Raw genomic sequence first — 22,657 nt, forward strand, 5'->3', positions numbered from 1 at the left:
AAAGTGAAAAGTGCAGCAGGACTGAGGTAGACATGGTAATGATAGCTCTTAATAACAAATATAATTTTTTTTTTAAGTGAGAGGTGCAGAAGGGGAATAGGGAAAAAGAAAAAAAAAAAGATATACTTAAAATAAAAAAGGGAGGGGGGGTTTCCTTTCACTGCCGTCCTACTTGCCTCTTGCTGGGGCTCCCGGTCGGGCAACTGGAGTCTGGTGGGGGCCTCATGCTCGCTTCCTTGACGCCCCGGTCTGACCTCACCCCCCATTGCAAAACATAAATGACCAATTCTAACTCTAATAATCATTCCTGGCATTATCATGATATATTGTTTCATGTTATTATATTAAGTTATGAAATCTCATGGGATGTTAAACTATAGTATTATCATATTCCATCCATTATCTATACCCGCTTTATCCTTTGCAGGGTCACGGGGGTCTGCTGGAGCCTATCCCAGCTATTTTCAGGTGAGAGGCAGGGGGTACACCCTGGACAGCTCACCAGTCCATCGCAGGGCCACGTATAAACACACAAACCATGCACACTCACGCTCACACCTACGGGCAATTTAGAATCACCAATTAACCTAATATGCATGTTTTTGGACTGTGGGAGGAAGCCGGAGTACCCGGAGAAAACCCACGCAAGCACGGGGAGAACATGCAATACAATACAATAGTATTATCATATTGTTATATATAATAGTATGGTGATATAATTTGGTTATATGTTATAATATTTTATAAAAATTATGTTATATTAGGATATTACTATATTATTATGCTATATTTATATGATATCGTGCTACACCACTCTATATGATAATTATGTATTTGTTTACTCTTGAATTAATATTCTCAATTTATGTATCTATTTTCATCATCTTATTTACACTCACACACGGCACGCACACACACACACACACACACACACACACACACACACACACACACACACACACACACACACACACACACACACACACACACACACACACACACACACACACACACACACACACACACACACACATATGTTGTCTTTTGTCGTTGTTTGCACTGTATGTTAATAAAAAAAAAAAAGCAGCATCAGTACCAGCAGCACCAGCAGCATCAGTACCAACAGCATCAGTACCAGCAGCATCAGCAGTACCAGCAGCAGTACCAGCAGCATCAGCAGCACCAGCAGCATCAGTACCAGCAGCATCAGTACCAGCAGCATCAGCAGCACCAGCGCCCCCCAGCGGGCCGTGCCAGGAGCGCGGCCTGTGTGCGCATGGGCGGAGGAGCTGCCGCTGTGCGCTGTTATTATTGTGAGAAGAGCGTGAGAGTGCCGTCATTTCTTTTTTACGAAAATGGCGTCTGGTCAGGGAGGCGTGGGAGCTGTCAGTGCTCTGCAGAGCCATCATCACTACCCCAGCGGACCTCCGTGGAGCCCGGGCCCCGGGCCGCCGCAGCCCCAGCAGCCGCAGCCGCAGCCGCACCAGCCGCACCAGCCCCAGCCCCAGCAGCACCACCCGGCCCGCAGCCTGGACCGGGCTCTGGAGGATGCTGCGTGCTCGGGCATCCTCAACCTGAGCGGCCGGAGGCTGAGGGAGTACCCGGGGATGAGCTACGACCTGACCGACACCACACAAGCAGGTGGGTGGTGCACGGGGGGTGCACGGGGGATGCAGGGGGGATGCAGGTGGGATGCAGGGGGGATGCAGGGGGGATGCGCCCGCGGATCCTCGCATTGTGCATGGATGTGAATGGGAGGGATGCATATGGGGCGCAGTGGGCTGATCGGGAACGAGCACTATGAAAACCCCAGACCTGCTGCTGTTGTGCGCCCCCCCCTCCGGAGACGCATGACCAGGCGCACCAGGCGCACCCAGGCAGCCTGGAGCTGCGGTGGGGGGGGCGGTGGGGGGGTTTGGGGGCAGCTGACCATGTATATGAAGGGACCTGTTGGCCTGTATGATCCATTGATCATTGAATAGCATTTGTAGTGGGCACACACGCACACGGATGCTTGTTTTTTAGGACAAAGGGGTGTCTTCACAGCCTCACCCCCCAGCTCCCTGTCGGCATCGGTTTACATGCTGACGTAGTTTACATCCTGTCAGGAGACAGAAATGCTTGTCTGATGAGGTTTAAGTGCAGTCTGATTGCTGCTTAGCTGCTCGTTGGAGTGTTTGAATGATTCTCCCTAGAAGGTGACCTGACCCTGCAGGGCACCAGGGGCCAGCCGTCCATGGAGACTGTGATCAGCGCCAGGTCACACATCATAAGTTTTATGATACTGGGGCTTTCTGGGACTCACCTGACTTCACACACAAATCTGCATACTTGAGAAAGTCCTGTCCCTGCAAGCCCTGGGTGGCAGAGCATCTATAGTTGGGAGTCAGGAATGCAATCTTTAAAAACAGGAATGAATGAATAGTGAGACTGCTTCATTATCAGAGCTGGTAGAGTAGCCAAAAATTGTACTCAAGTAAAAGTACTGTTACTTCAGAATAATATGACTCAAGTAGTAGTAAAAAGTAGTCATCCAAATAATTACTTGAGTAAAGTAAAAAGGTACTTGGTGAAAAAACTACGCAAGTACTGAGTAACTGTTGAGTAACGTCTGATTTATTTTTTTAACACAACCATTCAAACAGACAAAAGTACAAAATAATCATCTTCAGGCAAATTAAATCAATAAAATAATAACATTAATTAAAATGAATAAAAAATAGCTTAAATTAAAATAATCTTAAAGTAAATTCAAGTATTTTAATAAATAATAAAATAAATAAAATAAAAACAGAATAAAAAAAGAAATTAAGCACAAGTAGCACAAAATTTCAAGCCTTTGTACTTTTCTTTTTTAACCAGGCAGAACTAGAACAAACATGAACTCATAGAAACTCTGTGTGTGTTTGAGTCTGTGTAAATGTGAAAAAACATGCAAAAACAAACATATTTCCCAAAGAATCACTCAGTGATGTCATGAGATTGACGCGTACGCGGATAAAAGGGATAAAAGAAAAGTAACAGCTCAACGTAGCCTAATGTAGCGGAGTAAGAGTAACAGTTTCTTCTTCACAAATCTACTCAAGTAAAAGTAAAAAATATAGTGATTCAAAACTACTCCTAAAATTACAAAATTTCCCAAAACGTACTCAAGTAAATGTAACGGAGTAAATGTAACTCATTACTACCCACCTCTGTTCATTATGTATCATTGTCAGCCGTTATCACAGACATCTATGAGATGCTGAATCTCAGAGTGAGGCTCTCCTCAGATGTGTCCACGTACCATATGGCAGCACTTTATCACATGCGGCTCATGACAAGCCTCTGGTGTGCTTCTTTAGCCTTTATGCAGACTGTTTTTTAAAACAGAAATTGACAGACATAAACACAGGAGTAATACAAGAAGCAAAGATATTTGCAACTACCCATGACACCCGCTGATGAAGCATTCCCTGCAGGCATGATCAGCGTTACACAAACCTGTACGCTGATGCTCCTGCTGCTGATAAATAACGTCACAATGTTCTTAACGGATCATCAACTTATTTGGAGGATTCTTTGAGTCAGCTGAAATAAGACATCTAATAAAACTAACAGCATATCCAGTCCTGCCTGAAAAGCGGGAGCACAGCAGGATTTCAGAACGTTGCTGGTGAAATAATCAGCCAGGAGGATGTACGTTAACGTTTGTTTATTTTTCTATTTCTTTCTGCGTCTTTGAGTGCCCTGAAAAGCAATATATAAATAAAATGTATTATTATTATTATTATTATTTGTAAGGATCCCCATTAGCTATGCCCTAAACACAGCTAGTCTTACTGGGGTCTACGTTAAAAAACAATACAGTTAAAAACAAGACATAAAGAAAAAAAACGAAATAACACAACAAACCTATATTAAACTTTACCGTACATGTAATTCATTATCTTAAAGCAAAAAAAAAATAACATACATTAAACATTCCAATATACAGAAAAACATAATCTAGTCCATGAAAATCAGATCAAAAATACACCTTACCCTGTCCAGTATGTATATGTATCTGTATAAGTGTGTGTGTGTGTGTGTGTGTGTGTGTGTGTATGGTATCCTATACTATGATATTCCTAGGTGTTTCTTCATTTGCTTTTTGAATATTGATTTCTGTGTTAATTTAGTCATATAGTGGTAAAGAATTCCATGATTTCATTGATCTATATTCTACTGTATGCTTCAGAAAATTAGTGTTTGACTTAGGAAGTGAAAACCGGCCCTTTGTTGCCTGTCTAGTGGCGTATGGATACGACTCTAGATTGTGTCTTAACTGATTGTACTGATATAATGGAGTTTTGGATTTTAAAACCTTCCATATTGAAAACAGAAGTGCAGCATTCACAAACAGAAGTGGCTGCTGTTGATACTGGTGTTATATGGACACTGGAGAACAAGGCCTTGTTCTGAACCAGCTGGAATTTATTTAAATCTTTTTTAACTTTTACACTAATCATATATATAATTTGATCAATTTGCGTTGATGGGGACTGAGTGCTGCAATTTATGTCACATCTGCATCACAGCTGGTTGAGTAGAGGGTGTGACCGAGGGAAGTCACACTTTCAAATGTGCAAAGTGAGATCAACACAGGACTGAACCATTGTCCACATTGGCCACAACACTGGGTTACAGTGCTGCTTAGTGAGGGGGGCATTTACTTTTACAAGTTCAACTACACCAAAGGACAGCCACCTTTCATTGTGTAATTATCTCTGTTTTTTGGTCCAGCCTCTGGAGTTTCTTTTGTGTTGTGTAGCATGAACTATGAATCAGAATCAGAATCATGTTTATTTGGCCAAGTCAGGTCAAACAAGACATGGAATTTGACTCGGTTATTTTCGTTCACTGTACAGTAAATAGGCAAATGACAGCTCTTATTAACATATATACAATTTAAAAAAAGTGAAAGGTGCAGCAGTCGAGGTAGACATGATTATTGAAAGGTGCATTGTTACAGCATATGATTGTGTTATTATTATTGTTGTTATTATTATTATTATTGCACGGTGATTGATTCTCTGACACTCTGAATATTTGCAAGACCTGATAGTGCCTTATGTTCCTAACAGAGCTCTCCGCTCTCAGAGTGCAGGTTTACTTGTAGTTCCTAGAATCAGAATCACAATCAGAATCAGCTTTATTGGCCAAGTTTGAACATTGCCCGACAAGGAATTTGACTCTGGTTATTTCGCACACTGTACCCAGATTTAAAAGTAGCAACAGTAAATAACAAATGTACAGTAAATAAACAAATGTGGCACTTATTAACATATATACAATTAAAAAAGTGAAAGGTGCAGCAGTATGAGGTAGATATGATTAGATTATTGGGAGGTGCGTTGTTACAGCATATTGCACGGTGATTGATTTCTCTGAGACTCTATGAGTGATGAGAGTTGATCAGAGCAACAGCTTGGGGGAAGAAACTGTCTGTGTGTTCGGAGGTTTTAGCGTACAGAGCTCTGTAGCGCTGTCCAGAGGGGAGGAGTTCAACCAGACTGTGTCCTGGGTGTGAGGGGTCTGCAGAGATGCTACCTGCCCGTTTCCTGGTCCTGGACCGGTACAGGTCCTGGATAGATGGGAGGTTAGTCCCAGTTATCCTCTCTGCAGACCTAATTGTCCGTTGCAGTCTGTGTCTGTCTAGTTTGGTGGCCGATCCGAACCAGACAGTGATGGAGGTGCAGAGAACAGACTGGATGATGGCAGAGTAGAAGCAGCTGCTGTGGCAGGTTCGGGTCCTTGTGTGGCGTTGCTTTCAGTCCACGCTATTGGTGGTCTTAGAAGGTGAGGGGGGTTCACACAGAGCATCTAATGATCAGCAGCAGCGGAGCGGTGGACTGACACCAGGGTGTCTGTTTGCATTGTCCTCCTGGCAGTTAGTCTCCAGTCAGTTGGTGTTCCCAGGAGAAAGTGCGGGAGCACTGCAAGGCTGCTCTGACCTTGTGCATGTGGCATCAACCTAGGCAGATGTCCAGGTTCATATCCCAGCATGCCCTTGTCTGCTAATATGCTCTCCTGAGGGTACACACATGCTAGAGTGTCAGGGGCTTCCTATTGGGCTGTTAGCATGTCTTTGTTATACTCACTGTAAAGAGAAGTGTAAACGATATCTGCTGCACTGTAACTGGAGGAGTTCAGAGCAAACACATTATGTTTACATATTTAAAGTATGCTGACGATACGGTCATTGTCAGCCTGCTGAAAAACAATGAGACGAGCCACGGCCCAGTTGTCAATGATTTCCTTGTCTGGTGCAGTTAGTCTTTTCTTGAAATGAATGTTTCTAAAACAAAAGACATGATCATTGACTTTCGCAAAAAAAGTGCTCCCAACCAAGAGGTTACAGTTTTAAAGGGTCAGACAGTGGAGTGTGTCAGCACATATAAATATCTGGGAACTGTCATCGACAAAAAACTGAACTTTTGAGGCAAACTGTCGAGCTGTGGACAAAAAGGGACGCCAGCGCCTGTTTTGTCTGAGAAAACTGTCCACTTTTAACATGGACCATGCTGATCTTGTTTTATCGTGCTTTTATAGAATCAGTTTTATCTTTCTGTCTTGATTCATGGTTTGGAAATGTGTCCCTTAAAAACAAAAATTGTTTAAACCAAATCGTGAAATGGTCGAGCAAGCTGATTGGAGAGTCTCAGCTTCCACCAGTTACAGAGGATAGCTGGCTCTATTTTAAAATACAACTCCCACCCTCTTAAATGTGAGTTTCAGCTGCTCCCATCAGGTCGGAGGTTCATGGTTCCTGCTTGCAAAACCAAACGCTACAAAAACAGCCATCAGTGCCATTAATAAGTGAGGGAACTGCAACATAATTTTGTATTTATGTTTTGTTTTGTTTCCTTTATCTTGTTTTTATGAAAAGGCACATTTTTTATCCTTTGGCTTGGTTTGAATATTTTAGTGTTTTTATCTACTGATGTTTTAACTTATCTTGATTCTTATCTTGGGGCCGTCCTTCTTGTTCTTTGTTCTTTTAGCCAAAGCACTGTCATCACTTTATCTTATCCTGTGTTGTTGAGTGTATGGTTTTAGATTGTATGAGGAAGCACTCACTGTAAATCTAATTTACCCAAGGGTACAATAAAATAAATCTATCTATCTATCTATCTACACATTTTACATCAGGTACATCTCATTCTTACATTGCCAAGAATTACCTTTCTATACGGTCAAAATGTACAAAGACCGGGTCAAATACAGTATTACAAAGTAATCTGTGCCGATTCGTGCAGTGAATTAAATCAATTTGACAATTCTACGTCACAATGCCTGCATTCAGGGCTTATCCATCACTAGTGTTACTTTGCGCGGTTTTCAAAAATCATAAGTATTTAATTTAAGAGTATGCTTAAATAATAAATAAAATGAAATAAAATGATAAGAAAAGAGGTCAAATAATAAAAAGCACAAGTTGTTAAAAAGTAAGGGCAGTAGAGTACAGCAGGTTGTCAGGACTCCACAAAAAAAAGGCAAGAACCAAAAATCAAAAGTGCTGCTTGGCAGGATCAAAACTCACAGGAACAGGGATAAAAAAAACTAGCGCAAACTTGGCAGGACACATGGAGGGAAGCACAGCACGGAACCACAAGGAGCAAGGGAATGACAAGACCAGATATACACAGGGGATAACGAGACACAGGTGCAGACAATCAGGGCAGATGGGACACAGGCGGGGCAAGAGAGAAACAAACTGAGGGAAATGTCAACCACTGACACAGGTAAGTATTTAATTTAACAGTAATGTGTTTAGGCCTGATTTAAAGGATCTACAGTTGGAGCAGACCTCAGGTCTACAGGAAGTTTGTTCCACCGGTGAGGAGCAGAGTAACTTGGTTCTTGTTCTTGGGACACACATGAGTTTTAGTTTATTTTCCCTTCATATGCGTGTAAAACAACGGGTGTTGACTGTCATCATTTTCTCTTACGCACACTTTTGTATAATCGGGGAGAGGTTCAGTGAACATTTATGAAGGTAACTCAAGTGAGCGCAGTGCTCCACCTCCTTCAGTTATCACTTAATTATGTCCATTTTGAAATTACAACACAATAAAAAGTCTAAATAGGCACTTATTTGATCTGGTTATCTGTGAGCCAGTCATGTTGCACAGTGGCAATGATTGCAGAATGGATGTAATATAACTAACGCTCACGATGAAGGGAAGATTGAATGAATGTCGACAAAGAGAAAACAGCAGGACGAGCATCCAGCCGACATTCCTGGATTTAATAATCAACCAGTGTAAATATTCTGTGCCAAAGTTCTTTAAAACTCAAGAGCAAGGAAGGACAACTTTCAGGCGCCAAGAAGACCGGCGTTTACAATGCAACAGTGTGCTCAGATTTTCATTTAATCATGTTTGGGTACCAAGCCAATGTTTTAGGACAGCATTAATCACTTTGAGACTCTAACTTACTGTGAGATCCTGCATCGCTGTCTTTATTTTTAGCTAGCGGAGCATTCATTTCAGCTGGTAACTTAATATCTGAAAAGCTTTGTCAGTCTGGCTCTTTTTGCCATCACGGTGGAGTTAATCTTGTCATTTCTCAGCTCTGTGCGTCTCCTGAGAGCCGCTCCTCTCTGATCGTTTGATGGTGAACTGGTGTAGAGGAGCAGACGCTGCAGAGGCTCAACACTCACGCATTGTGCTTTATTTTTGAACAGACACCAACTAGGACATATCAGATCTTAATAAAAAAAAGAAGCTATTTTTGTTTTTAGTTTTATTTCGGGGGCCAATCAGCCATATGAATGCTACCTGAAACAAAACAACAAACAAAACAAACAAAAGATTCCAGAGTAGTGAGCTTCTTTCTTTGTTCAGTTTATTTTGTGGTTTTCCAGACCAGATTTTTCCAAACAAAAAAGGAATCTCATATTATTTTAATGATATTGCAGTTAAACATTTTGATAATAATAAAGCAATAATAACTTTAAATATTAATAAGAGATAATAATGATAATCAGCTCAAATAAGCATGAAAATGAATTGATAAAGAGAAATAGAGAAGGGTTACATAAGAAAGTAATTGGAAGGAGGGATCTTCTGCGGTGGATCTTTCTATCATTTTGACTTTTTTGCTGAACGTGCTGCTCTGGCCTCCAGAGATGCTCATACAGAAGTTGAGAGATGTTGCTCCTCTCCTCTTCTCTTCCACTGTGTTGAAACTGTCCAGCTCCATTCACAAGACAGAGCTGAATAGCTTTCTACAGATGTTTGGAGATACCTTGTTTTTGTTCAAACACGCCCTTGCATAGAGGATGGGACCAGCGGGTCATCACAGATCTCCAGTGTGGTGCCCCATACGTTGGCGCTTTTCCACTAGTACCTACTCTAGAACCTACTCTAGAACCTACTCTAGTACCTACTCTAGTACCTACTCTAGAACCTACTCCAGTACCTACTCTAGAACCTACTCTAGAACCTACTCTAGAACCTACTCTAGTACCTACTCTAGAACCTACTCTAGAACCTACTCTAGTACCTACTCTAGAACCTACTCTAGAACCTACTCCAGTACCTACTCTAGAACCTACTCTAGAACCTACTCCAGTACCTACTCTAGAACCTACTCTAGAACCTACTCTAGAACCTACTCCAGTACCTACTCTAGAACCTACTCTAGAACCTACTCTAGAACCTACTCCAGTACCTACTCCAGTACCTACTCTAGAACCTACTCTAGAACCTACTCTAGAACCTACTCTAGAACCTACTCTAGAACCTACTCTAGTACCTACTCTAGAACCTACTCTAGAACCTACTCCAGTACCTACTCTAGAACCTACTCTAGAACCTACTCCAGTACCTACTCTAGAACCTACTCTAGAACCTACTCAGCTCTACTCATCTCAACTCGGCCTGGTTTCTTTTCCATAACAATTCAACACCTGGAGCAGAAGTAGGAGGTTGGAGTGAAGCTGCTGTGACGTATTAGATTGTGTGATCTAAACAGGGAAGACAACAACACTAAAGATGTAGAACCTGGAGGAGATGATAGATGTGCTGCTGGGTCTGTGGCTTGTGTTTGATATCAAGTTAAAAAATGAGAGTGAAAGAAGCTTCAAGCAGCAACGCTTTTTAATTTATTTTGTCTTGTCTCGGTGCTGCTGAAAAGTCAGCTGGAGCCGTGAGCAGCTATGAAGAGACAGAGCTCCTGGTAGATCTGGTCGTTCCTTATCACCCGTCTAGGTCCCTTTTTAATTCTCTCCTCAGCACCAGGTTTATGAACATCTGCACCTCAGAGTTGGATCATGACACAGACTTTTGCTGCCATTGCTGGTTGAATAAAATGAACAAGAAGCCGCAGTCAGAGTCTCTTTCTCTGATTTTCTCCTCCTGACTCAGACGTCTGACTCCAACCCCCCGACCAATCGGTGGCCTGTAGTGTGATGATGTCAGATACAGCCGACTCAGCCGCTTAGAACCTCGGCAGAGTAGTTACAGAAAAGTATCTTCTCGGTACGTTAGACCCCTAGTGGGAAAGCAAAAAACTGAGGCGAGTCGAGTCGCGCTGAGTAGGTACTAGTGGAAAAGCGCCAATAGACAGGCCGAGGCTCCTGCAGGAAAAGGTGCAGATTCTGAGCTCCTCTCCCTGCAGACAGTGACCGAGGTTCTGGTCCAGTTTTCTGTCCAGATAATAGTGCCATCAGGTATTTATACAAAAAGTTTTCCAGACATTAACCTCTATGTCCATTTCCTGGAGGTCCGTTGAAGTAGGTCCCTCTCTCTATATGTGAGTCGGTACAGGAAAAGAAAGTCTCCCCTGCTCCCCTGACGCCCTGGAGCCTCACATTGGCCATTAGCCTTAGAACAAGTATTATAAAGTGTGTTTCATGATCTTTCTTTCTATCAATGAATCATGTTGAAACATGTTGCCTGTTGCAGTGTAGAATCAGCGACAAACAGCTGCAGTTCTCATGTTACAGCTTTGTCTGAAAATCAGTTAAAAACCAAGTTTGAAGACATGATGGTGAACGGCAGGAGTAACTTGTTCATAGCAGAGCAAAATGCCAACCGCTCAGCACGTACTGTATGCTCAATAGATGATCTGTTCTTGACAAGTTATCTTCTCCAGTAAAAATCAGACAATTTGTGCATCATATCAAAGAAGCTGTGCTGATTTGAATGTAATTCACGTTAACGAAGTTATTGATTTAGATGAAAGATTTGTGTTGATTTTGTTGCGCATTAAGGCTAAATGTAAAAATGTTTACATTGAAAAAACTTAAAAGAAAATTTAAAAAGCCTAGTTTTAAGAATTGTAGTCAAGAAGGAAAATAGAAAAACAAAAAGAAAATGTTTCTTTTTTTTGTCTGCATATATATTAAGAGTTAATACCATGTTGGTAAGAACCTAAGGCATATATATGCATTTTTAATATATAATATATATAATATATATTTATTTTATATACATATATATATATATATATATATATATATATATATATATATATATATATATATATATATATATATATATATATATATATATATATATATATATATATATTTAATATTATATATTTTTTTCTTTTTTTTTTTAAAGAAAATGTTTCTTACATCATTGGCAGAAATATTTTTGCTGCTTTTTGCCAGCAAGCCCCCAAGTGATTGGCATCAAAGCTGAGTAAGAAAACCTGAGCCACCATTCAACCACTTTCATACATGAACACCTTTCCTGTCTGGAAATGACATAGAAAAACGTAGAGAACTGGTTTGAGCATGTACTAATCTCACCGAGGGCACCTTGTTGATCAGAAAGCAGACCACGCCCAAGAAAATGCCAGCCAGGCACAGCGGTCACATCTGCTGAAGGGTGGGAGTAATTAACCCCAATACATCTTATTTATCTTACGCATCTTCCCTTTTCTCATTAAGCCAAAGCCACTGTTTGGTGAGGTTTAAAAATAAAAGATTATGTTCTGTTTTTGTTCTGAATGTGATTCACTCTTCCTTTCTTTTTTTTCCCTCCAGCAGTAATCTTCAATATTTCCTGAGAGCCTGTAATTTTCTCCAGCAGGGTATCTATTATTGTAGCTTTTGCCGTGTCACAGGAAGCCCCGGCATCATCTGCACTCCCAACATAAATGAATAGCTGTTATAGTCAGTACTGGAGTTGAGGGGGGATGAGGGAGGATGGCATCCCCCCTGAAATAAAAACGGTCCAAATCATCCCCCCTGTAAAACTGCCATCCCCCCTTTCCATCCCTTATGTCATTTCATCAATGAATGTGGTTTTACTGCTATTTCAACATTTAGAGTCATCACCAGAAAAACAACTTATTTGACAATTTTCACCTACCGGTATTTCAAGTAAATTTTCACTTGAAATAAGTAGGAAAATCTGCCAGTGGCACAAGATTTATCTTCTTATTACAAGCAAAAAAATATTGTTCCACTGGCAGATTTTTCTACTTATTTCAAGTGAAAATCTACTTGAAACAGGTGGAAATTTTTTTCCAGTGATGAGATTTTTTTACTAAAATGAGACATTTTAACTAGAAATAAGACAAATATTCTTGTTAAGATTTTGAGTTTTTGCAGTGATCCATTTTACTTATCCTGTGAAGGACAGAAGCATATTGATAAGTTCAGAAAACTGTTTTTTATTGTTGTGTTTTGATGTATTTGATGTAAGCCCAGTGGATATTTAAAGCTTACAGAAGGCTGCATTTAACTGCTGCTATGTCATTCCTGCAGTATTTCTGCAGGTGTTTTGGTCACTGCTATTATTTGTAATATATTATACTATTTGTAATCAGCACAAATTATCTGTCCCCATATGATAAAATCCACCATACCCCCTGATTTTTTTTTTTACAACTCGAGTACTGGTTATAGTGTTTGAGCGCGGTGTGGTAGAACATTGATGGAGTGGTGCTCTGCCTGGCAGGCCTCGCCTGTGGGAGCTCTGGGCAGCCAGCAGGTGGATTAGAGACCTGCTGCGGCCTGCAGATGGTGCACGGTCTGGAAGGGAGGAGGGAGAACGCTGGGATGGAGAGGGACAGGCATACAAAGACCGCCCCCTCCCCTCTTCCCCATCTCACTATCACCGGGCCTCACGGCTCCTCTGCTGCAGCAGAGTCCCCAGTTGTGGGGCAGGAGGGAGGTGGGGGATCGTCTGTACAGCTGACTTACATCATCCACGCCTTAGGGAGAAGGAAAAGAACTCTTAATGGAGCAACTATAGCCTGTGACCTCAGCTTTGGTCTTTCCCCGTGTGGTAATTTCTGTTTCTCTTAACCTCTTGACTCCTTTTCCCTTTGTGCCACTGACTGTCTCATGGTGTGTTTCTCTGCTTACTAACGGCTATCAGAGATCGGGCCCCAGCATGCTGATCTTTTTAGGACTCTTTCGTCAACAGTGAGACTTTATGTAGACAGAATTTCTGTCTTTATTATCTTCTTACTGCAGGGGCGTAAGGTTCCCTCATGTTCACAAATGCCTTAAAATCCCATTTGAATAAAAAACAACTGATTTAGATCCTTTATTTTAATCTGTTTGCACTGAACAGTGACCTGTACGGAATATTAGGGCTAGGCAGGAGAAAAATACAAAAAATATTTTAGAGGAGGAAGATTTTTTTTCATTATGCACTTTGAGAAAAAAGTTGAAATGCCGAGAAAAAAGTCGAAATGTCGAGATTAATGTTGAAATACAATTTAGAGAAAACAGTCGGAATGTTGAGAAAAAAGTCCAAATGTCGAGAAAAAAGTCAAAATGTTGAGAATAATGTTGAAGTACAATTCAGAGAAAAAAGTCGAAATGTTGAGAAAAAAGTCAAAATTTCGTGAATAAAGTTGAAATGTTGAGAAAAAAAGTGAAATTTCGACTTTATTCACGAAATTTCGACTTTATTCTTGAAATTGTATTTCAACAATTATCTCGACATTTTGACTTCTTCTCGAAATTGTATTTCAACATTATTCTCGACATTTCGACTTTTTTCTCAACATTTCAACTTTTTTCTCTAAATTGTATTTCAACATTAATCTCGACATTTCGACTTTTTCTCGACACTCTCAAATATTTTTTCTCCTGCATGGCCCTAATACTCTTCCATAGACCTGTCAGTGATGGTGGAGCGAGTGATGGTTTCAGTAAAGCCTATGATGGCACTTACATTTTCTTTTTAAATAAAAAGAGGTAGTGAGATGTAATCAGTGAAATGAAGGGACAGATGTGCAGCAGGGTTTGTCTTCCCAACAGAAATCACAGGACACTTCAGTGAGGGGATGCAGAATAATTGAAAGCTCGCCGTTTATCTGGAGCTGTGCAGCTCCTCACAGAGAACTCTAATTATCTTGTGAACCAGAGATAATTCAGAAAACCAGATTATTCACACACTCTGGCATACGGGTGTGCGCATTTCCAGCCGCTGGATCAATACGTATTTGTAGGTGAAGACATGGGAGCTTTTAAACTTGCCTTTGCTTCCTGTTTGGATAGAGGCTGCTCTTTTCACGCTTTGTTTTTGTTTTACGGGAAACAGAGAAGCAGTGGAAAGGCAGCATGGGTATGTGGATGCTCACATGAGGGTTCATGGAAATATCTTTGGTCAGTGCTGCATTAATAATTATGTGCTGCACCTCAGGCTGCAAAACATTGATTATCTGGACAAATCTGATGGAGTGAATGCAGAGTTTTAACATGATGCATAATATCATTTCTTATTGGTAAATGTATTGATCAGCATCCCAATCAAGCCAAAGGTCTATCCTTCACTTGTTCTTATGAAATATAATTCAATGGGCAAACTGTTATCAAATTAATTTATGATATATTTATTCTCCAGAGAACAAAATACATTTTCCACTATTGCTTTTGTTTCTTTGATCACCTATGAAAAGATAAATCTCATTCCATTCCTTTTTTTTTAAAACCTTTGCAGATAATAAGGTATTAGGAATTATCAGAAAAAAGTATTACTGCAATGAACAGAGCAGGGTTAGTTTTTGCACAAAATGGGTTTAAAACCTAAAATTTGAAGATGAGATGAGACGAGATGAGTTGAGATGCTGACTGTGTTCAGACAGTTTAGTAATGATCTTAACCATCACTATCTGCTAGATAGAAATGGGCGATATTTTACCGTTCACGATATACCGTCAAAAAAATTCCCCACGGTAAGAATTTGTCATCTCGCGGTAAAAAGGATAAATTCCCGTTGATGAGGTTTTTGTGTAACAAACATGGCGGAAGGCGGATCTGAGAGTGAGGAGCTCGTTGTTAAACGAGGCTCCAGCTCCGTTATCTGGAACTGGTTTGGATTTAAAAAGAGACGAGGAGCAAACATCATCTATTATATGCAGAGTCTGCAAAAACAGAAGGAAATGGTTGTTACATTTTGATATAACGTTTGACTATTACGAAAAAAAATTGCAATAGTATCTAATTTGTGGCAGGTTCTAACCACAGGTTAATTTGCACATTTTATTTATATTAGAAGTCATCACTGATAGGATTTTATTTTCAGTGAACTTTTATTTATTTGTCCTGTTTCTTTATTTATCAAGTTGTATTTTTTCTACTTTGTGATTTTATAAGTTAGGAAAACTTGAAGGACAATGGTACTTTTGCTGTTTGCACTGTTATCCCACTGTTTAAGCCGATACAGTTTGAATAAATGTTGAATCTGTTCTTACATTTCAAACTTGTTTCATTTGAGTCATTCCAGTTTTGCAGTACAGGTGTACTAATTTAATTGTTTTTTATTAATTCAATTTAATTGGTGTAGTTTAGTAGCATTTAGTATCTTTTAGAGCAGTGTTTTGGGGGCTCCAAAGACTGAATGTGGTGATAGATTTATAGTTAAAAAGGTGGAGTTGAATTGGTAGTAAATATGTTACAATATGAGGCAGACGCAAATCTAAAGCGGTTCTCGTATATTTAACGTCCTTGTTTCTGAATAAAAAATACCCTTACTGAGGTGATAGGTGCAGGTCTGTTGATGCTAATTGTATTGGTAGTAAATCAGAGCACTTCAATCATAGTCAGGTCTGTACCAGTGGTGGCACGTGCATTTTGTTTTACACACATTTTATTCCTTTTTATTGTCTCAGTGCTGGCATGAAGCTGTTTTGTCCCACAACACAAACACACCCAGCATAATGAGAACATATACCCAGTCAATATCTAAGAGCATATGATTTTTTATTCGTTTTCAGAAACAATACCAAAAAGAAGTGATGTTAGATGTTATACTTAAAAAGAGTTATGACCTCCTTTTCTGTTTCTGTTTAAATAGAATACAGATTTTAAAGAGCTCAAGTCAAGCCAGTTATAAAGAGTAATAATGATTTTGTTTTCTTTTTTCTGTCATTTTAAGGAAGTTCTTTTGTATCGCGGTTTGTGATCAGACAATATAGATTTTCTTTGTTTAAAAGATCTTCAAAAGTCTTAAAATGGCTTTTAAAGAATATCTAGGCATCTGACGTACTTTTTCAACGGTTTGGATGAAAGAACATAAAATCAGTATCTACAGTATGTTGCATTATTGAGATTATTGCTGTATGGCTGCTAAACCTTTGATCGAATGGTCGACGTTTTTCACACGGATCTAGTTTTTTCATACAGTAAACAACTGTTGCCACAAACTGAAACTGTAAATATGTTTTAGCAGACACTTTTGCAGAGAGGACGATCAAATTACAAGGGCCAGCTGCTTTTGGTAGTAAATGACGAACAGTTTGAAACCCCCTTAATTATCTCATTATAGATGGAAAATATAAGCTTGTATCAGCTGGTGATGTGACATAGTGGATGGCATTGGCATAAATTGTTTTTTCTGGTTGATTTATCTAAGTATCTAACTAAGCATCTCAGCAGCTGTTAGGTGGACAGTTATGTAGTTTACTGTAAACATTCATAGTTGACTGAAGATTAGTAATACTGACATTTGTTTCATGTGCAATTTACTGACTTTTGTCATTTTAAGGCCGAAGAAATTACTTTAGGTCGCAATAAAGTATCGATTCAAATTTCAATTTGAACACATATTTACTTCCTTTTATAAAACATTGTCTAGTTTCAGCTTGCTATCTGCAAAAACCAGACAAAGTAAGTTCCCGTCCTGGCGGGACAACTGCGTACCGCTTATGGTACTACAGGACTGTCTCATAAAATTAGAATATTGTGATAAAGTTCTTTATTTTCTGTAATGCAATTAAAAAAACAAAAATGTCATACATTCTGATCATTACTGATCATGGCTTACAGCTTAAGAAAACTCAAATATTCTATCTAAAAAAATTAGAATATTCTGGGAATCTTAATCTTAAACTGTAAACCATAATCAGCAATATTAAAATAATAAAAGGGTTGCAATATTTCAGTTGATTTGTAATGAATCCAGAATGTAGGACATTTTTGTTTTTGTAATTGCATTACAGACAATCACAATATTCAAATTTTCTGAGACAGTCCTGTATATCCTAAAAGTAGCTCACAGAGCTACAGTGGACGGACAGGCAGGGACGGACAACTAAGAGGCTCAAGAAAGTAATGACAGAAAGAATGGCCAAGAAAGAAACCACATTAAAAGTGGATCTTGTAAAAGCAGCTGAAACGTTTCCTGTGTGCTGCTTTAAGTGACAGTTGGACGGTATTCAGATGCATGGCCATGGTTGCTATTACATTTGTTTATCTCTTTCTAAAGGACATTAGCTTAAACACCCTCTAATGTGGCCTGTGCTTTTGGTCAAAGCTGAACACAATTGTTTCACTTTTTAGTTAATCCTAGGACAAACATAGTGAGAAAGAACACACGTCTCTTGTAAGGCTGATCACATGTTAACCAGTCTCAGCAGCAGGCAGTAAGTGTGCTCACTAGGGCTGGGGATCCATTCACATGCCAAGAATCGATTTGATTCCGATTCTTAAGATTTAGAATCGAATATCACGCTTTGATTCGATCCAATTCGATTCCGATATTGATTTGGGTTACTGTTAATAAAACTGTTTTTTCAGCTGTTGCCTGAATTATATGACTGTAGTTCTGCAACATATTAATACTAGTATTATATTGAGATTCAACAGCAAGTATTGCAGCTAATGATGCTGTAAGGACCAATCAGCTCCCAGAATGCTGATAGAACCGCTTTCAGAAACATCGTGTGGATCAGAATTACAGTATCAAACAAATGCAGGGCAGCAAACAGAGGCCGTATGAAATCAGTTTTATTTTTTCACATTTATGAGAATTTGGTTTTTAACATTTATGCAAATGTAACCCCAAGACAATGTCAATGTCAATTTTATTTATATAGCACATTTAAAAACGACGAGGTCGACCAAAGTGCTAATCAGTATACATTTAAAATGAAACAATACCAAAAGAAAATACAGTACAAAGTGCAGAAACAATGAAATCACTAACGTACTAGGATGATCAATAAAATAGTAATAAAAAATAGACTGCAAAGAACAGACACACAAAGTGCACAATCCATTCTCACAGATGTAGGCCACTATTTACCGTACACCAAAAGCCAATGAAAAGAAATACGTTTTCAAAGAAGACTTAAAAACCTCTAGGGTCTGAGCAGATCTAATGTTTAGTGGCAAGCTAGAAGACAGTATATAAAGCAAAGAAATATAGACAATTTATGCAATTATAACTGAAAACTTTAATGTTTTCATACCTTTAAACTTATTTGAAGCAGCACAATGTAACTTTCAGCTTTTGTTGAGTTTGTCGGCTCCTTTGGACAAAAGCGGTAGTGCTTTACCAGTAGTGTGGAAGGGTTCCTACCATCCACCTCAAAGTTACATAGTGCCAGTGAAGGCGACACAGACCCCTCAGACCATGACAGAGGTTCATTAAACCTGTTGTAAGTTGATGCCAGTATTATCTCTATATGCTCCAAGTGAACATATTTTATGAGCTGATGTTCCTTCTCCTTGCAGATTTGTCCAAGAATCGTCTGACAGAAATACCTCCAGAAGTGTGTTTGTTTGCCCCGCTGGAGTCACTCAACCTCTACCACAACTGCATCAAATGCATCCCAGAAGCTATTATCAATCTACAGATGCTGACGTATCTTGACATCAGGTGAGCGACTAGTAACAACACACTTTCAGCCATACGTCCAAGTTTATTTATTGTTTATTGGATGGATCCCCATTAGCTGCCGTCTTGGCGACCACTAATCTTCCTGGGGTCCATAAAGTACATAAAATATTACATAAATGATAACATCTAAGATATAAATACATACAGTCATACATTCCTAGCATAACTACACTTATAATAAAAACAACAATAACACATACATGTACACACTCACACTCACACACACACACGCATATCAGTTATATATGTATAATATCATAATATATTAATAACACTATAATTATACTTATACACTATTATAGCACTAATAATACCATACATTAGTAATATATTTTCAGTCACTGCTATCATTATAATAATTCTATTAATTTCAGTATCAAAAAAAAAAAGTTAATTTGTTTTTTGAGCGAGATATGTGAGGAGGTGAAGAGTTCCAGGACATTATTGAACGACGATTTAATACAAGTTCATCAGTTCAGTTTTCAGCTCTGCGCCTGTGAAGAGGTTCTTGTTCCCCTTTCAGTGCACCAACAGCACAAAACATCTTGCATGAAAGAGACACAGTTCCTCTTTTGCTGAAACTCTATCGCCTATGCTCCTGTATACGTGTCTAAATGTAGGTCAATGTTTTATCGCCCTCCACAGCCGAAACCTTCTGTCAGTTTTGCCAAAATACCTGTTCAGCCTCCCACTCAAAGTTCTGCTCGTGAGCAACAACAAGCTGGTGTCCATCCCTGAAGAGATCGGCAAAGCCAAGGACTTGATGGAACTGGTGAGTGTTGGGAAGCAGAAGTCCCTAAGACCTTACGTGCAGTACTGGTGCTGTGGGGGGATGAGGGGGATGGCATCCCCCCTGAAATAAAAACGGTCCAATTCATCCCCCCTGTAAAACTGCCATCCCCCCTTTCCATCCCTTATGTCATTTCATCAATGAATGTGGTTTTACTGCTATTTCAACATTTAGAGTCATCACCAGAAAAATAACTTATTTGACAATTCTCACCTGTTTCAAGTACCGTAAATTTTCACTTGAAATAAGTAGAAATCTGCCAGTGGGACAAGATTTATCTTCTTATTACAAGCAAAAAAAATCTTGTTCCACTGGCAGATTTTTCTACTTATTTCAAGTGAAAATCTACTTGAAACAGGTGAAAATTGTTGTTTTTTCCAGTGATGAGTCTTGTTTTAAGTGTAATGAGATTTCTTTTACTAAAATGAGACATTTTAACTAGAAATAAGACAAATATTCTTGTTAAGATTGTGAGTTTTTGCAGTGATCCATGTTACTTATCCTGTGAAGGACAGAGTCATATTAATAAGTTCAGAAAAGTGTTTTTTATTGTTGTGTTTTGATGTATTTGATGTAAGCCCAGTGGATATTTAAAGCTTACAGAAGGCTGCATTTAACTGCTGCTATGTCATTCCTGCAGTATTTCTGCAGGTGTTTTGGTCACTGCTATTATTTGTAATATTTTATTATTTGTAATCAGCACAAATTATCTGTCCCCATATGATAAAATCCATCATCCCCCCTGATTTCTTTTTACAACTCGAGTACTGCTTACGTGTAATGACAGCTGGAGCAAATCTTCTTCCTACACGTTGTCTCCCCTTGCAGGACGTAAGCTGCAATGAGATCCAAGTCCTGCCGGCTCAGGTGGGGAGACTCCAAGCCTTACGGGAGCTAAATATCAGGAAGAACTGTCTTCATATGCTGCCTGAAGGTTGGTCCATCCATCATTGCTTTACTGAGTTATCCTTTCCCCATCCATCATCGTTATTCTTTCACTTTTCCCTTTGATAACTTGCCAGTCCTCTGGCGGCCAACACCACCTCAAATGAAATGGTTTTAATTTCATGTTTGCTGTGACACAGAACACCCATATAACTTGTGTTGCTTAGTTTTAACAAGATAAGTGTGACGGATATTGGCAAAGTATTTAACTTTTCTATTCACTTTCTTTTCAATCTGATTGGATAGTGGTTAAATAATGAATGACAACCGTACTCAATCATAATAAACTGGAGACCTGAGTAAATGAGGTTTTTAGCAGAACGTTTAAGCTACAGAGAGTTTTGAAGCTGACAGAACTTTATCAGAGAAAGAGAGATTTTAGTAGATATTTTGCTTAATTGCCATATTGTTGAGGAAAAGAGCTTTGTGAATAACCGGACTGACCAGCCTGAAGGGTGTATGATTTATGGCCGTCACATCCAGAGATAATGCTGGTGGAAGTATTATGGTTTCCTCCAGGAGAATATCAATGTCCTGGACTGATCTGACAATTCAGAGTTATAGAGGAAAATATGATACCTGAATTCAATCTCAACATAAAGTGACCAAGGACATTTAAAGTATATATAACCTGGTGAAGTCAGTGATTGAACCAACAACCTTACAACCAATTGCCATCCTAGTCAATGACACCGAAAGAAAGAGAGAAAGAAGAAATAACTGGTAGTTGACTACTAATTGGATAGCTGTTAGTTTGATTCATAGTTAGTTAGTTAGTTAGTTAGTTAGTTTTATTTTGGTCCATTAGTAAATCAAAACATGCACCACAGTAAAGCTGGATATAAAAATACATGAACCAAAAAAGGTGTAGACTGAAGCTGTAGCTTATATAATGCCTACCCTTTTTTACAATACATCACATCACAACAAATCAAAATAAAAAGTATTACAGAGATCAATTACAACAAAAGCATGTGATATAGAGGATTTACAGGAGAAGCTGCTCTTGGTCATAGTTTATATTTATCAATTGCCCTAAGTTTAAACATTTTTTTGAATTTGCGGATAGACCTACACATTTTTAGCTCATCACAGAGACTATTCCACAAGTTTACCCCTTTAACAGAAACACATCTACTTCTAAAGTTTGTCCTTACCTTTATTTTTTTAAACATACAAGTTCCCCTGAGTTCATACCGACTTTCTCTGGGTGAAAACATTTCCTGAATGCAGTAAGGAAGTGGGTTGTTATGCCTTATACATTATAAGAGAAGTCCTTAGCTCAACTAGATCTACACATTTTAAGGTATTTAGTTTAATGAAGAGTGGGTTCGTTGGGTCGCAGTATTTTGAATTATTTGCAATTCTTATGGCTCTCTTTTGTAATTTAATTATTGGATCAATGTTTGTTATGTAAGTATTTCCCCATACCTCCACACAGTAAGTCATGTATGGAACAATGAGTGAACAGTACAGTATGTAAGTGGATTTCTGATTTAAAAGTTCTTTTGTCTTGTATAAGATTGCAATTCATGCAAAAACATAGATATATGCAGTCTAAAAGGTTCCACAAAATCTCCACAGCACAACATGTTGCCCATTGCACAGAAGAAATAAAAGATTTTATTCTAAATGAATCTAACAACTTTTTTCAGAGCTGGCTGACCTGCCTCTCATCCGACTTGACTTCTCCTGCAATAAGATCACAGAGATTCCTCCAGCATACAGGAAACTCCGGCAGCTGCAGAGCATCGTCCTCGACAATAATCCTATGCAGTCTCCACCCGCACAGGTATCT

General features: G+C 39.1%; 1 protein-coding gene across 1 annotated transcript in view; it reads left to right on the plus strand.

The window, feature by feature from the left end:
- The first annotated feature begins 1,337 nt into the window (after window positions 1-1,337).
- Window positions 1,338-22,657, plus strand: part of lrch2 (leucine-rich repeats and calponin homology (CH) domain containing 2) — an 86,244-nt gene continuing 64,924 nt past the window's right edge. The window contains exons 1-5 of the mRNA XM_061739654.1: window positions 1,338-1,641; window positions 18,959-19,103; window positions 19,770-19,896; window positions 20,743-20,848; window positions 22,515-22,651. Of these exons, the coding sequence (XP_061595638.1) occupies window positions 1,356-1,641; window positions 18,959-19,103; window positions 19,770-19,896; window positions 20,743-20,848; window positions 22,515-22,651 (801 nt within the window). The 5' untranslated portion in view covers window positions 1,338-1,355. The remainder of the gene's footprint in view (window positions 1,642-18,958; window positions 19,104-19,769; window positions 19,897-20,742; window positions 20,849-22,514; window positions 22,652-22,657) is intronic.

Source organism: Cololabis saira, chromosome 14 (genome assembly GCF_033807715.1).
Source record: "Cololabis saira isolate AMF1-May2022 chromosome 14, fColSai1.1, whole genome shotgun sequence".
NCBI lineage: Eukaryota > Metazoa > Chordata > Actinopteri > Beloniformes > Belonidae > Cololabis > Cololabis saira.